Source organism: Pundamilia nyererei, unplaced genomic scaffold (assembly GCF_000239375.1).
Source record: "Pundamilia nyererei isolate P.nyererei 1_Seehausen unplaced genomic scaffold, PunNye1.0 scaffold00121, whole genome shotgun sequence".
NCBI lineage: Eukaryota > Metazoa > Chordata > Actinopteri > Cichliformes > Cichlidae > Pundamilia > Pundamilia nyererei.
The window spans coordinates 542,112-558,461 of NW_005187522.1; the positions used below are offsets into that span (position 1 = coordinate 542,112).

At 38.9% G+C, this 16,350-nt stretch overlaps 3 protein-coding genes and 1 non-coding gene across 4 annotated transcripts in view; 2 read left to right on the top strand and 2 right to left on the bottom strand.

The window, feature by feature from the left end:
- The window catches only part of myom1a (myomesin 1a (skelemin)), a 22,958-nt gene extending 16,005 nt beyond the window's left edge, over positions 1 to 6,953 (bottom strand). The window contains exons 1-7 of the mRNA XM_005742502.2: positions 6,795 to 6,953; positions 5,109 to 5,320; positions 1,778 to 1,918; positions 1,479 to 1,665; positions 1,222 to 1,379; positions 911 to 1,003; positions 685 to 773 (exon numbers count right to left, since the gene is read on the bottom strand). Coding sequence (XP_005742559.1) covers positions 685 to 773; positions 911 to 1,003; positions 1,222 to 1,379; positions 1,479 to 1,665; positions 1,778 to 1,918; positions 5,109 to 5,269 — 829 coding nt within the window. The 5' untranslated portion in view covers positions 5,270 to 5,320; positions 6,795 to 6,953. The remainder of the gene's footprint in view (positions 1 to 684; positions 774 to 910; positions 1,004 to 1,221; positions 1,380 to 1,478; positions 1,666 to 1,777; positions 1,919 to 5,108; positions 5,321 to 6,794) is intronic.
- Positions 6,954 to 7,685: 732 nt separating this feature from the next.
- On the top strand, positions 7,686 to 10,796 carry LOC102211049 (myosin regulatory light polypeptide 9-like). The gene is made up of 4 exons (XM_005742503.1): positions 7,686 to 7,819; positions 9,556 to 9,763; positions 9,936 to 10,097; positions 10,265 to 10,796. The coding sequence occupies exons 2-4, from the start codon at positions 9,580 to 9,582 to the stop codon at positions 10,435 to 10,437; spliced, it is 519 nt and encodes a 172-aa protein (XP_005742560.1). The 5' UTR covers positions 7,686 to 7,819; positions 9,556 to 9,579; the 3' UTR covers positions 10,438 to 10,796.
- Positions 10,797 to 11,221: 425 nt separating this feature from the next.
- Positions 11,222 to 13,597, bottom strand: bag1 (BCL2 associated athanogene 1). The gene is made up of 7 exons (XM_005742504.1): positions 13,470 to 13,597; positions 12,714 to 12,842; positions 12,544 to 12,626; positions 12,349 to 12,462; positions 12,114 to 12,221; positions 11,955 to 12,017; positions 11,222 to 11,859 (listed from the first exon to the last, which is right to left on the bottom strand). Exons 1-7 carry the CDS (start codon positions 13,504 to 13,506, stop codon positions 11,770 to 11,772), a joined length of 624 nt encoding a protein of 207 aa, XP_005742561.1. The 5' UTR covers positions 13,507 to 13,597; the 3' UTR covers positions 11,222 to 11,769.
- Positions 13,598 to 14,937: 1,340 nt separating this feature from the next.
- Positions 14,938 to 15,029, top strand: trnar-ucu (transfer RNA arginine (anticodon UCU)). The gene is given in 2 exon segments: positions 14,938 to 14,974; positions 14,994 to 15,029. It is a non-coding gene; the product is annotated as a tRNA-Arg (tRNA).
- The last annotated feature ends 1,321 nt before the right edge of the window (positions 15,030 to 16,350 follow it).

Sequence of the window (16,350 nt, forward strand, 5' to 3'; positions counted from 1 at the left end):
TAAAACATCACTGACATCTGTCTCTCTGGAAAGGGTTACAGAGCCATTTCTTAAGCTTTGAGTCTCTAGTGAACCACAGCGAGAGCCGTCATCCTGTCAATACCTGCTCAACAAAAGAGGTGTGCAGCTAATTAACATTACAGCTCAGATGAAGAGGGACAACATTTATGTTTCCTCTCATGGGTAAATGTGCACTTCATTTTTCAGTGACACGGTTGGCATGTGTAGTTTGGTAAAAAGAAAATAGCGGCCGTTTAAAACTTCCCCTAACGAGGTTTGTAGATTTTGAGCAGCAGACTACTGGGAAACAAAACTGCTGCTGAATTCAAATGTAATTTTTGGCTCTTCCAAAAGTGTTGGCTACTATCTTTACACTCAGGAGAAGGCAGACATCTTTTTGGCGGAAAGCTACCAAAACTGGCAACTCAACACAAGAGTACAGATGAAAAAATAGACCTACAGGCCAGAGGGGTGAAATGCCCCTTTGACGCTTGTGAATGAGCTTTAAGACCTTCCTGTGGTCCGCGAGTTGGAGGGATTTGTCTCCTGAAACATACTCATTGCACAACTGTAGGACACTGCTGAGTTTTAAACCTCTACTTTGAACTTTGACCGCTAACTGAAATCGACTAGAGCTGCTGCAGAGAGGGACATGTGGAAAAGAACATTAAACGAGTTACCTACTTTTCACAACCACAGAGGCCACAGCAGAAGCTTCCCCTTTCACATTGAGGGCAGAGATATGATACTTAGCAGTGTCGAAGAAACCACAGCTGGAAACAAAATGTTGGTGCACGATTAACTATTAACGGCATGAATAGATTCAGCGCTGCAAAAAACAAACAAACACTAATACCGTTTATCTTGGGTGTGTGCTGTTAATTCAGAGGCCAGCTGAATGATTACCTACTTCTTGATCTCCAGAGAGTGCATGTTGTAATTGCTCTCAGCTGTGTACTTCTCGGAGTGGGCTTTGGCATCGATGAGGACGTTGTTTTTATACCTTAAAAGCAGCAGAAAACCAACGTTTACTTTTACTCTTGTCTTCAGAGTTTTTAATTGCCATGGTGCATGTAGGTGTTTATGTGGCAACTGTGGAAAATAAACTCGACTGACGTGTTGGATGGAAACTTCTCTATGACACACGCATGACAGACTGTTTTCATCAGCCTCTTTTTTTGTGACTCAGAGAAGAAGGGAACTTATAAACCTGGAACGTACCAGGCAATCCTGGGTTTGGGCCATCCAGCCACGGTGCAGTGCAACTTGACATCCTTGCCCTCCCAAACAGTCTGTCCACGGGGCTTGACAATGAACTCTGGGCGGTGTGTCAGGCTGTCTGGGTTCATTTTCTTACGGAACTCCGACCATTCCTCCATCTGTAGCGGGAGTGTGTGATATGAAGCCCATCAATGCCTGTATGGGTCATGTGAAAATGGTTAAACCTTTGCATTCACAAAACTATGGAAAGGATTTACCGTCCTGCTCATTTCCAGGCGTTCAGCAGATTCCCTGACATGCTTTGACCTGGTTTTCTTCTCCACTTTCACCTCCATGGCCTCCCTGGCCTCCCTGACAAACAGGTTCCTCATGGCCACATAGTTGATGCCCTCCTCTGTGACCTCCTCCTCCTGGGCCTCCATTAAGCCCCGAACTACATCATGACTAGAACGATACAAACCAACCAAGATGTGAGAACAGAGAGGACACTATGAATCTCAGAAATTATACTGATTACTTGCTAAGAAATATCCACAAACTCAGATTGCATACTCACTTGGCTCTAAACACCGGAATAACATAGCCGATAACTTCTTTGTCCTTGTCCATTGCCAGGTAGGTGCGTTTGGCTCTCTTGGGTAGTGGGCTCAGTTTAACCACCTCCTGCCCCTTCTCTGTCTTCACAGAGATCTTCTTGCTAAGAGGTAAAAGGCATAATTGATCTTACTGAAGCAACAGTGTAGCTCCAAATAAATTGCGTGATTTTTTTTATTTTTTATTATTATTTTATTAAATAATGATGTGCTGAGTGATTGTGGAAGATTCCTTGGCTTTTTTCAAAGAAAAAAATAATAATTTTCATCTTCAGAAGAAATAAAATGCCAGTTAGCTGAGTGCCAGAGAAACAACCTGAGCCAGAATCAGACTTCTGCATCCGCTTGTTTTCTTGGAACAAACAAACAATAATAGTAAATGTGGTTCTCAGTCTTTTCTTCCAATCACACAAACTTTTATAAAGTTTTCTTTACCCAGTTACAACCAATGCAAAAATATTCTTGGTGGAAAATATTAAGAATCACATTACAATAGAAACACACCAGGATTTTGACAAAGACAGAAGGGCGATATTGTGCTTGTTTTTGATGTTTCTGATGTTTCACTCAAAACTAAACATTTAAATAAATATGGTGGTTACATAAAGACATATTCAGCTGGTGCTATAGTCCAGTTACTCAGAGAGGAAGATGTATTCCGGTCCGCTCCCTAAGATCCTGACCCATTTACAGTCTGTTTCATTAGCCTCTTAGTCCTCACTATTGTCAGAAGGCTTTTTTTTAATGGAACTGGGACTGCTGTACATAAGACTTGTTTTAAAGCCTCACTCTCACTCATGATCTCTGCCAAGTCAGCGCTAGTCTATCCATTTGGCATGAAAAGGAAGCAGGAACGCGTGGCTTTGATGAAGTCTGTTATGTACTGGTGAAGCAGGACACAATCTGTGGAAGGTGCTCAATGCACAGCAGAGACAGACAGATGGAGGGAGTCTCACAAAAGATGCTGTAATGTCAGGAAGTTATTTCTATTGCTGACTCACCAGGTGAGCTGAGAGGATGCCTGCTTCAGTGTGAAACAAAGTCAAAGGTAATAAAGTTTGATGGCTGAAAAAGAGCACTTCTTTTCCGACTGACAAGCTACAGAATGTGAGTCTGAAAATCAGAATCAGTAAAGTACAAATTGATTTATTTTTTTTAGTAAATAAACAAGACACAGATGCTTAAAATCAACAACAGCTATGCTGTACTACTGGCCCACGAGTTAATACCTATCAGACTACTGTGAAAGCCAGCCTGCAACCAGCTACAATATCATCACTTCTTTACAATGTCTTTACAGTTGGCTTATAGGCAACAAGCTCATGTCGCATCTTCAAAAATAGCTTGGCTGTCCAGGAATATAACTGGCAGCCCTTCACTACAGCTGAAATTCTTTCCTTGACCTCATTTAGAAAGTTATCCCAGCTCCAGCATGTACACTGAGCACCACAGCTTAAATGACAAAGAAATGCTAACCATACTGCATGTTGGTACGGGAAGGTGCATGTTCATAAATTTCAGAGACAAAAGATAAACAAAAACAAGCCCAAGAAAAATCACTGGCTTAAAAATAGAACCTGACTGATATATTTCTAATTAGGAGGAATACCGATACATTGGCTAATTCTTTTTTTTCAGACACATGAAACATATGCAGATTTTCCAGGATTTGATAGGTGTAGTTATTTACGTAGGCTGGTTGTGTTTAAGGGATTTGAAAGACTTGCCTTAACAGAAGTTGCAGAGTGCCCTCTGGTGGAGAAACACTGCAACATCAACACTCAAATCTGGCTGAAGGGTGTTTCTCCGATCTTCTTTCCCTTTTTTAAATGTTTATTTGTCAGTCATTATAAATGGTGATGCTGACAGAGCAGCAGACAGTTATCATTGTCCAATAGTATCGACCTGTCAATAAATCAGTCAGGCTTTATTTAAATTCCTTACAATATTCACTAATGTGTAGTTTTAAAGATGTCAAGGTAAGGCTGTAAACCTTTTGCCATTATTAACCTTTTTGATCAAATTGAAATCCTTAAATTGCATATTTTATTCAGCTTGTGGCCTAATAACAATAATGTGCAATTTAACAGAACAGAAAACAAATGAACAGAAGAAAAGAAATTATTTCATTGAAGAAATAAATGTCTTAGCAATGTTGTTGTATTGTAATACTGTTGTTGTATTGTTGCATTCACTGTTTTTCTGTATTACTTCAGTGGGTTAATAGATAAAAGTATGTCAATATATCAGCTCTAACACAGTGGAAATTATTTTGTTTAAACATTACAGACTGATCCAACATTGCAAACATTCTCCCACAATGTTTAACTTGCAAAAGTACATTTATTTGCTGGCAAAATGCCTCATGAAGGTCTAGCGCCAAAGCATCACAAATAAATAGAGTTTGTCCAAGTTAGATAGTGTGTGGGAGTCTGTGTCAAACATTGGATCAGTTTGTCCCTCTCCTATGCACCTGCCTCCTTAAATAGATGTTCTTATAGCAACAAAACTCATGTATAAACACAAACACATGAGAAAAAGCCTTTGGATACGAACTTAGAAACATTACTTTAAGATATAGACTTTATAAGTGGATTACTCTCATATAACTGGACAATTTAGGAAGTTCGATATTGACATGTCTGCTCTGACACTTAGAGATGAGATTTAAAATAAAAGTCAGTTCACAAATCTGAGCTATAAAAAAACAAGGGAGAGTGGCTGTTGTTTTACATCTATCCTTCTGTTTACCTGGCAGCCATGTGTAATGGTCCCCATGCTATTACGCCAAGACTCCAGGACCTGAACCCTATTGCTTTCTTGTACTTGTACTTACACACTTCTCCAGCTTTTCCTATTTGAACAACTATTACAAAGTATTTTTTCCTTCATAGCTGATTAAATGTCTAATTCCTGATTAAACCTACCGTATGTAGAGAAAGAGCTGGAAGGAAAATACGTTGTCACCCTCATGATTTACCATTTAACACACTTTAAAACTTTAAAGGCCATGCTACAACAGTATGTTAACATTAAAAAGTGCTATATTTTCTTTTTTTAAAATCTATTACCGTAAAAAAGAAAATCAATTAATAAATTATAGCATAAAAAAGCACCTGCTCTCGATGAAAACCCTTTTTGGTATGCACGCACTCTCCTTCCTGCTGCTAAACCCACTTCAGACCACAAGCACAATGCTGAATATTTGAAGGGGAACATTCATCATTTCTGAAGTACTAGGAGTGGCAGGTTACAACCTTGGACTCTGCAACCCCTTCACTCTAATCCTCTTACCGATGGCTGGTGGTCTTGAAAGTTGAGAATGACTGCTTGCTAACAGACGACTTGCTGCTCAGGTAATAGCTGCTCTCATAGAGATGCTGCTGCTGCTTCTCCTCATGTTGATGTTGATGCTGATGCTGCAGCTTCTGCGTCACTTGTAATGATGCTGACATCCTGACGGCCACTCCGCCAACTTATAATGACTGTCCTTTACTTTACCCGCTCTGTGAATCAATCTGACTGTTATTATTAAAGACTGGTTTCTCTACTGGAGGTTAGTCTAGTGCAGAGGCCGGTAATAAGGTAGTAGGAGCAGGGATTAAGGGATAAGAGAATTGGTTGCTTGTTAAAAATATGTTTTTAAACTTGTTATTGTGATTTTTTGTTTGTTTGTTTTGGGCAAGCAGCTTATGTGTTAGCTCTGGTTAAGATCTACTTTTGTGTTAAATGAAGCAGCAGGTGATAAACTGGTGGCTTTGATGATTTTTCAATTCAATTTAATTCAACTTTATTCATGTACTGTGAAATCACAGCAACAGTTGCCTCAAGGCAAAGTGAAGACCCTACAACAGAGAAAACCCTAACAATCATATTACCCCTTTGACCAAGTGCTTTGGCGACAGTGGGAAAGAAAAACTCCCTTTTAACAGGAAGAAACCTGTTAAAAGCCATCTGTCGTGACCGCTTAGGGTGGAGGGAGGAAGAAGACGGAAGGAAGTCTTGAACAATAATATGTAAATTTACAGTCAGATCATTTCCTGCAGTGGGCTTTTTAAATGTTTTGTGATGAACTGGACACCAAGCGTGGACAGATGGCAAGAACAAGTTAAAATATACTTACTGATTTTGCAGGTTTTGTGTAATTAAGCTACCAAATATCTATGTTCAGTACTTGCTTAATTGAGGGTTATTTAGTTATTCACATATCCGAGTTATAAAATGTCAGAATATTGTGACAATGGCAAATTCCTAAAGCCTAGATGGTTGTTTCTTCAAAATAAAAGTCCAACTTCAAAGGTTTTATGTTTATTGTAAGACAACATAAAGCAGATTGGAATGAATGAAATATTGATATTTTGTCTAATAATAATAATAATAATAATAATAATAATAATAATATCATCCAGCTGACCTTTCCCCATGTGAGGCCACTTAAGTTATTTTAGATATGGCTCGGGTTAAAAAGAAGAGCAGCTCCAGCTGGGAGGCAGGCAACAGTAACTATATGATCTGCAGTTTCTCCCAAATTACACAAAACTATTTTCTCCTTTTTATGTGCTTGAGCAACATCTACTACAAGCAGATTAAGCCATCCAGAGTTACACACTGAACTGGACTGTAAGCCATGAAGGCACAGAATGCATTAAAAACATTTTAACAAGTCCAGGTCATAAAAACGTAAAGTTTTGTAAGGTAAGGCTGGTGTTAATTGGAAGATTAGGATGACACTTCACTACAATGACACATGCAGGCTAATATACCAGAGCACTAGTTCTCAAAATGAACAAAACCCTGTTAGTAGGCTATGTAATAAAACTGATTAATTAAAACACATTTATAAACAAACTAAGTAAAAAATAAATAATCATAATCATACAGTGGAAGCCGGCCTAGGGCCTTATGGAGTCATGGTTTTAAATGATAACCAGAGTACATAAGTAATTCAGCTTATTTAAGAAAATATGCACACTCACTCACCACAAATTAAAAATCCACAATCGCTGAAAATAAGAGAAAATGTGTGTTAATCCAGAAGTAGCTAAAGCAAGTTGAGATCCAGGCAAAGCAGCAGGGTGAGGGGCAGTGGACAGGGCGGCAGTCCACAGAACAAAAATAATGCTGCCACTCGGCAGAATGCGCAAGACACCATCAGGACCTTTTAAGGCTGGGGCAGCTTTAAATTTAGACCATGAGACCATGAGACAGGCCAGCTGAGCTGAGGAGCTTCTTTTTGGCCTGGCCCTCCGCTGTGTACTGTACTTCAGGGGCATATGCAGGACTCCAGTGGTTTCACCCAGTTCACTGTAATAAAAGGCATATGAACTGCACCACAAACGGAAAAAAGAAGAAGAAAAAATGCCACTGATAAAAGAAAATACAATAGAGGACGGGTTCTCAGTCTTAAAAAACAAAAACCTGCTAACCTAGTACAATCATATCGTCCACCGACCAAATTTAACACCAATGCTGTTAAGTTTTAAACTTCACTTTCCCTTAGATTATAGTTTAGCTTATTTGTTTGAAATCGATCCGTTATTATTCCGCTGCGCAAAAAAATATTTAGTGGTTCAACTTCCTTATTAAATATTGAAAACAAAGACTCATTAACCATTTTGGCTAATTCAAACAAACGTCTTGGACATGCAAGTAATTGCTGCCACCTAGTGGTGACATATGTTGACTACATTATTAGTCGTCCGGACAAATAAAAAACATGATTCAATTAAGGCTGTACTTATAATCGTATCAGTGTATAAATCATGGATTTATTATTACCACAAGCAGTACGTAGGTCATTTCATCCAAAACAAGATGAGGAGAGGGACGTAAACAAAACCAAGGCGTGGAATATTCCAGACTGTTGGTTTCTTCCAACTTCACTCTCATTGGTCAGTTTAGGCAAGAGGAAATAAAACATTGATGTTCCTCTTCATCAGCTTGTGGATGCTGTGGTAGCTGTGTGTGCAGCTTTTTGGGCCTAGAAATTATACGTTTTTTCTAAGGTAGGCGATTTATTTTATGTTTATGAAGCTGCAGAGTTTGAGGACTAAGGACTCGTTTTTTTCTTGTGAATAAATCTCTGCTAGCTCGCTAAGGCTAGCCTGGTCAGTCAGTTATTTAGGTCAGCAAGGGGCTAGCTGGCAAAGCTGGCAAATAATTAAGGGGTTTTCTTCGCATTTTGTGTGATTCCTGCATTGCGCTATGTAGTGCGTGTGTGCTACAGCTCAAATATGAGTGATGTAAACAACATGTCAATACCTATATTTGCGTTATTGTTATGTTATTGCGTGACAGGTGAGCATAATTTGAAATTATATTGATCTAATAACATAAATATCCAGTAAACAAATGACAACTTAAGTGCTTTCGTATCACAAAACAAGTACCGAGTGCATATATCCGTTGTAAGTGATCATAGACTGAGCTAAACTCGTCAGACTCTTTAGTTAGGTTCACCCATTACTGGATTGGACCCCCTTTTGTCATAATTCGTTTAAATCTTCAAGGCATAAATTGAATAAGGTGCTTACAGAATTTCTCAGATATGCTGATCCATATAGACAGGATGCCATCACAATTTTTTTTCTGGTGCACATCCATGATGTCAAAACAAAGATAAAAAAAAAGATCGGAAGATGGGAAAACTGTGTCGGTAAAGGGGTGGACCTGATCAGCAACAATAGATCGGGTGTGGCTTTTGAATGAAGCTCAGGTAGTACTAAGGAGCCCAAAGTGTGCCAAGAAAATATCCACCACATCAATACACTGCGACCATCAGCCTGAGCTGTTGATACAAGGCAGGATAGATCCATGCTTGTTAATGTCAAATTCTGACCCTGCCATTTAAAAGCCACAGCAGAAAACTAGACTCATCAGAAAAGGGAAGATTTTTCCAGTCTTCTAGAGTTTTAGTGAGTCAGTGTGTAACTTGTTCAGGAGTGGCACTAGAAGTCCATTCTTCTGCTGTAGTCAATCTGCTTCAAGGTTCAATGCATTGTGTGTTCAGATTATTTTGGTTGTAACAAGTGGATATTTTAGTTACCGTTGTTTCCCTTTGATCTTGAAGCAGTCTGTTCATTGTCCTGTGACCTCTGGCAATAACAAGGCATTTTCACCCAAAGAACTGCTGCTCACTGGATATTTTCTCTTTTTCAGAGTGTTCTCTGTAAACCACAGAAATGGTTGTGTGGGGAAAATCCGAGTACATCATCTCATCTGGCACCAATGTCACAATGCCCCCCCCCCACGCTCAGTTTGAACTATATTTGACATTCCTAACCTAGTCTGCTTTGTTAAGAGACTGCACTGAGTTGGTGGCACATGATGTTCTTGTTGACTACGTACTTGTGTTAATGTAAAGTTGTACCTAACAAAGTGGCCACTGAGTGTATAATATTTAGCTGCTTTTAAAAAAAAGGCAAATTAGGAGGCTATATGACAATGTGATAGTAGTGTCAACCAAATTGACTTTAAATTGAATTACCAACATCTTGTAACCATGTTAATAAGTTTTCATTAGTATTAAATGCATTGCCTGAACTCACCTACATTAACCTTCCAGTTCATAGCTTGCACAGTAAATAATCTAAAGACACTTAATAGCCAGTGTAACCAAGGAACTTTCACCAGATGGAGAGCGTCAGTAATGAAGTCAAGATAAGAAAAAAATGTGAATGAATCTTTCATTTGAACGTGTTGCTTGATCCAAGCTGACAACTTTCATGCTCCTGTATTACAGGAGAGGGACTAACAACCTGCCAACATGTCAAGCAAAAGGGCCAAGGGAAAGAACACCAAAAAGCGTCCTCAGCGTGCCACCTCCAATGTGTTTGCCATGTTTGATCAGTCTCAAATCCAGGAGTTCAAAGAGGCTTTCAACATGATCGATCAAAACAGGGACGGCTTCATCGACAAAGAAGACCTTCATGACATGCTGGCCTCATTAGGTAAACTTGATTTATTTACACATATTTAGTTAGTGATAACGTCTTATGGAGTTAAAACTGCATTATTTGGGGCTCGTATTCAGAAGTTAAAAGATTTCAATCTTTTTCTAAAAACAAACCATTAAATGTGGTTAGCAGGTTAGAGTCACTCTGACCTTGAGCTTTTTCCCAGGTAAGAACCCCACAGATGAGTACCTGGAGGCCATGATGAATGAAGCACCTGGCCCAATCAACTTCACCATGTTCCTGACGATGTTCGGAGAGAAGCTGAACGGCACAGATCCAGAGGAAGTGATCCGTAACGCTTTCGCCTGTTTCGACGAGGAGGGCACAGGTGAGCTGATGTGTTCAACTGTTTAAGTTTCGCATCTTTTTATGTGAATTTGTCTCAGACTCTGGCATGTAGAGACATTGTTTTGTAGTAAGTGCTTAATTTGAAGATATCTGCTCAGTGCTAACATCAGGAAGCACCTGCAAGAGTGAAACTGTTTCTTCACACAGGTGTGATTCAGGAGGAGTGCCTGCGGGAGCTGCTCACCACTATGGGTGACAGGTTTACAGATGAAGAAGTGGACGAGCTCTTCCGCGAGGCGCCCATTGATAAAAAAGGAAATTTCAACTATGTAGCATTCACACGTATTCTGAAACACGGTGCAAAGGATAAGGATGACTAGTGGGTTCATTCTTTACTCCATGTCTATGTTTAATGAGTTTCCATTCAAGTTAGGAAAGCTATGTCCTGTAATTTGGCTCATGACAAAGCTTTACTGTGGTCTACTTTACCAACAAATGAAGCTCATTTGTTTAAGCTGCTTTTTGGACCTCTGGGTCCCTCCAACCAATCCTACTTTGAAAGCTTGTTTGCACATCTGTCATAACACTACTAAGGGGTCTCTATAAGCTAGTGGAGATGTATAAAAAGACCCCCACGGATAAAGCTGGAAATAAACTGACACCAGATGTCTGTTATTGCAAATGAATCAGCTGTATTTTATAGAATAAGCGTGGAGATTAAAATGTATTCTGAGAAGAATCACCAGTGCTCTTTATTTTTTTTAAAGTTTTATTTTAAAACCAAAGAATTCGATGTGATGCATCAGTCTTAGCACAAGATTCAAAGATACATGAACACTCAGGATCAGCCACTGGATTTAGGTGCTTGATTTCTTAGGATTCTTGATGTTGAATATAGTACATGCGATTGCGATATATGGACACTCCTGCAGTGGAGTTTTAATTTTGCTGTTATTGCTCTGGGCCAATCAGTTTAAAACCCAAATAAATTTTGCTTATCACATATGATGAAGAAAATTTGCCAGTCTCACAAGTGCCAGACTCATATTGGAAAATCCACTCATCAGTTTTCTTAACCACTTTTCACAATTCATGGTCATGGGGGGTGGGAGGCAGGGTACGCCTTGTACAAGGTCGCTAGTTGATTGCTTGTTCTCAAAAGACAGCATGGCAGGTAAAAGCCAGGGAACAGTGACCCATTCAGACCCATAAGGGCAATAAATGTTTATCACACAACATAATAAGGCTCTTGTGGCCCAATGGGAACAATCCACTATCCTGAGTGGATATTGCCTTTTGGAACTTCCCCAATTAAACAGTGTCTATATATTTCTGATCATAAATCATCCACTGCAGCTTGTGCACAATGAGGAACAAAACGCATTATGTTTTAGACATACAGGGCAACAAACGGGGCATTTTAAGATATTTGGCATTGACAGCTCTTTTAGCTAATTAAAATGGCATGTGATCCATTTCCTGCAAGTTCATGGTTAAAGTTTCTCAGTCGGCACTTTGCATCTGTCTCGAACCAGGAGGATTTGCTTGTGTTACGTATCCAACATCTGATAACCAGCATCCTTCTTTCCACTTGATCATTTGCTTCACACCAGCAATAAATAAACCAGGATCTGCTTCACACGTGAAGCTTTCTGCACACTTTGCCATTGCTCACAGAGCAATGTATAGAATAAGTGACTAAAGAGACTGCACTATTCTGCCAAAGCCAGGTTTTTTGACTGGATCTTTGATAGATGGTCTGATATACAAGCCTCGATTTTGTCGCACTGGGCGAGGAAATCCTGTGGACATATGGTAAAGATCAGACTTATTTTGATTCTCAATAGTTTTCAAATAAAGCATGATTGTTTTGTCAGAGGGAAAAACAAACACTAACCTGCACTGTTTTTATTAGTCCTTTTTTCTTCATTCTGCAGTCATTGAAATTTTCTGGAACACTCTGTTAAAAGAGGAGCAATTTGATGGTTTGCTATACATGACACACACGATTAAAGCAGACACTCAAAACAGATGCTTACGCTTAAAATAGCATTACCATAGCATCTATCTCCTCCAAGATCTTCATGAACTGCTCAGCTGCTATTTTTACTCTGTGGTCTAGTTTACCCAAGGCCTCTGCCTGGAGATCTTTGGCGAGAAAGCCCTGTGATAGGATAGGATAGGATAGGGGTGACAATAATACATTAGAAGATGGGACAAAAGAGAGCTGTGTAATATTTATTTATTTTCCTATATATTATCAAAAAACAAAAAGACCTATGATTGCTTACATTTTTCAGTCCAGTCAACTCCCCATCTACCTTCTCCAGCTTCTTGGCCATCTGCTCCACACATTTCTCAATGTCTTTGAGTTTCCTCAGTTCAGCTTCTTCCTCTGGGCTGTTCTGTTTAGAGATTATCACAGTGTTTTGCAAATGCACATATTCAGGCACCAGAGATGTAGCACATGTATAAATGTGCTTTACCCTCTTTCCAATCATCATGAGTTTGCAGCCTTCTTTTATTCCATAGCTGGAAAGGCTCTCTTCCATGTCTTTCAGCGACTTCCCTAAAATTAAAAAAGACAACTTTAAAACCTGATATTTTACATTAGGCCTCATTTGAGTGTGTAAAAAAAGGAAGACTAAAAGGCTACCTTTAAAGATAAGTTTCTGAGAGGCAGGTGGGACTCCGGTGGCTTGAGCGAGAGCATCTGACAGGTCTTTAACAGTGGGTCCTTTTCCATCCTCATGTCCTGTTAGCGTGATGCTGTGCTTAGAGGATCCTGAAATAGGAAAATAAATAAATATTACACAGCTCTCAAGCTATTAAGGATTGGGAGTTATCATTGTCACCCTTTTGTCTTCTATCGGTGTTATTCAGAAAGTAAATGTCACCTACCAGGATTAAAAAAACAATAATAAAAAAAGTCTTTAAAAGTATTTGCACCCATCCAATTACAGAACATGCGGCATATCTCGGAAACTATCGCGCACGTTTGGTTCAATTTTTAACGATGGGTTGCAAAATTTTGTTTCACTATCGTGTGAGGAAAAATAATTACAAAACATTTAACAAGCGATTGGCAACAATACAATTTCTCTCAGCAGCCCTCCTGTTTCCCAAATGTGCTGTAAAGTGTCTTCAAACGAAACTAATTACAACAGCTACACAATTCTTCATAAACGTGTTTAATAAATGCTGATATTTACAGTAGTTTATATATTTAATTTGTTATTGAAGAACAACACATAACCAGCGGGATTCAAGTTAAAGCTACATAACCACACAGTCTGTGGAGAAGAGCTACAGAAGCTGAGCCGTTTCTAGCTAGCTTTAGCCACAACAAAACCCAATTTTTACTTATATTTTGTGGTGATTATGGTGTAGTTTAAAGCCGAAATCTTATTACCGTATGCGACTGTCATAGTTATCGTTTGCTCCGACATTTTGCTTTCCGGCGACCTTAAATCACAACATCAAACGCAAAGCTAACTGTTGCTTATTGCTAACTACTTCCGGTGTTACAGTTTAACTGGTGATCGCGTTAAGTGGTGTTATTCCATATGTTCCTCTCGCAGAGAATCCACGAAAAATAGCCCAGGGCTACCAGTGTGTGTAATGTTTGACTGGATTAAAAATGTGGCTTACCAAAAATAATTTATATGTAATAAGTTAATTAACAACAAATAAATAAAATCACCAGTTCATGCAGATACACACGCACATTGCTGTTCTAAATACATCTTTGGGGATCTGCCCGGGGTCATCAGGGATTTGGGGTCTTTCAATATCCTACACCCTCTCTCAGGTGACCAAGGCAAGATTATCTGCTAAAAAATGATTTCTGATATTTAAATTGTTGGCCTATAATCCATTCATGAGAGACATATCTCAAACACGTCTCTCATCAATGGTATCAAGTAATTTTGAGCCTGAAAGAACATTCCTGTCACAACAAAGAAGCTGTAAGTCACTTTTACATATTATTATTTATGCTGGAATAAAGTGTAATTGAGACTCCTAAATGTCTTTTTCAAGAGAAATATGGCCAAGAGTGCATCAGAAATTAATTGGATTAATTATATTTTACCACACAGAGTAGATACAACAATGAGAATATCTTGATGCATGCTCAGTCATCCAGGTAGGTAAATCCCCAAAAGCTTTTCAGTAGGAGAGCCGTTTCGTCACTCATCCAAGTGACTACTTTAGTCTCAGCTGACTTTAGGTTGATCAATGGTCATGAGAATTTACATATTAATGATCAATTAACTGACCTCCTAGCCCATTGTTCCTTCAGTGGTGCTAGTTTCAGTCATTATGCAAATGTGCTGTTTATAAGATTGGGGAAACCTAAAGTCAGTTGGGACTGAAGAAGTCACTTGGATGAGCGACCTTACAAAACTTTAGTCATTCAAACCTTTTACAACAAGAGGTGTCAATGTATGTGACGAATCTACGACTAGACATATCTGGACCTACTACTTTTGTGGTTCTTCACCGATCAGCACGACCACCAGTTAAGCTTGAACACCGGAAGTACCCCCTTTTTTCTTTTCTTTCACTTTTTTAAATGCAATTTTACTTATTTAATATTGAATTTATTATTTAAATTATTTGACTTTTTATTTATTTACTTGTTTAAAAAAGCGGAACAGCAAATACAAGCACAACAGCTGCACACAAAAGTGATAAAACGCGAGCCGAAGTCTACAGCGCAACTTGAAACTCTTCGATGAAACTCTGCTGACAGAGGTAAATACATTTAGCTTAAGTGTGTAGAGTTATCCTACAGTAAAGCTTTTTAAAGTCTGTATAATTGATGTCTGTATGTATAACGTGTCAGGTCATGTTGCGCCAGGGGGACTCTCCCAACCGGCTCTGTGGCGCAATGGATAGCGCATTGGACTTCTAGTCAAGCTCTTGAGAGGTGATTCAAAGGTTGTGGGTTCGAGTCCCACCAGAGTCGCATTTTTAACCTGACCATCTGTCCTCCGAATCCTCTCAATACCGTTACTAGTCTAAGTCACGGTTACTCGTTAATTGCTGATATCATGCTTACATGATGTTCCTGAATATGTCTTTGGTTATGTGCCCGAGCTCATCGGTGCTTTCGTGTCTTTCACATTATCTCATTCCAGTCTACCACATCTGAGGATCAAGGGCTAAAAACAAAAGTGTCATTGAGATTAAAAAACGTGATGACAGACGTGGCCAGTGGGGGAGCAGACATTGCAACAATTATAACATTACAAGTCTATAATGATTTTTTACGTGGCCAAAATAGGTCTCAATTCATGATGTTAAACAACACAAAACAGATAAAATAACGCAGAGTCGTGATATGTTTAGCTGTTTCGCAAATGTAGTTTCTGTATCAGCGCTAACAAAGGTTGTAGGTTCGTGTCCCACAGAGCACATGTGTAACTCGATTGCTGGTAATACCAGGCTGTTTCCAAATCACTTCAATGATGTCCTTATAAGTGAAGAACAGTTACTTGTTAACTGTGAGTAAAAGATTATTTGTACCAGGGTGAAAATCCTTTGTAAGGCACTTTTAGGGATTTGCTTGAGGTGCTGAGGTTTAAAGTAACTATATAAGATATTTACAATTCAAGTCGATTTAGTTTTATTTACGCATCACTAAACCCAAACAACAGTCGCCTCAAAGTGCTTTATATTGTAAGATAGACCCAATAATACAAACATCCACTGGTCACTTATGTGGTATATATTAGGTATATTAGGCCATTGTTTGTGAATGCAAATATGTAGTCAGCCAATCAAATGGCAGTAATGCGAAAAATGGCCTCAATCTAAAAAAATGAGACTTCAATCTGAAACACAATTGGAAACATAAATACATTTTGGACCTTTAACTGTAATTTCTATTTACATGACAGTTTGGGCAGAACATTTCCCATAATTAGATTTTTCTTTTTCTTTTTACAATTTAAGCCCAAAGAGTTGTGCTGACACATTTGCTTCATTATGTACAGCAGATTTTCTTTATCATGGAGAGAAAAACAAGACGCATTGTTTAAACTGCACTTCTTATACTGAGATATCTCAGAGTAAGTAGTGCACTTAAACTACTTTATACTGAGAGAAAGGGGCGTTTCACTGGTATGGCCCTACTTAAGTAAATTTGAATGTGGTATGTTGTTGCTGCCAGACGGGCTAGTATGAGTATTTCAGAAACTGTTGATTCACTGGGATTTCTCCACACAACCATCAGGGTTTATAGAGAATGGTTCAAAAAAGAGAAAACATCCAGTGAGCGACAATTC

Excerpts from the sequence above, each read along its gene's own strand:
- LOC102211049 (XM_005742503.1), top strand. The coding sequence starts at position 9,580 with ATGTCAAGCAAAAGGGCCAAGGGAAAGAACACCAAAAAGCGTCCTCAG. Across the intron at positions 9,764-9,935 it reads TGACATGCTGGCCTCATTAG|GTAAGAACCCCACAGATGAG; the intron begins GTAAACTTGATT and ends GCTTTTTCCCAG. Across the intron at positions 10,098-10,264 it reads TTTCGACGAGGAGGGCACAG|GTGTGATTCAGGAGGAGTGC; the intron begins GTGAGCTGATGT and ends TTCTTCACACAG.
- bag1 (XM_005742504.1), bottom strand. The coding sequence starts at position 13,506 with ATGTCGGAGCAAACGATAACTATGACAGTCGCATACG. Across the intron at positions 12,627-12,713 it reads TCAGAAACTTATCTTTAAAG|GGAAGTCGCTGAAAGACATG; the intron begins GTAGCCTTTTAG and ends TTTTAATTTTAG. Across the intron at positions 12,018-12,113 it reads TGGAGGAGATAGATGCTATG|AGTGTTCCAGAAAATTTCAA; the intron begins GTAATGCTATTT and ends CTCTTTTAACAG.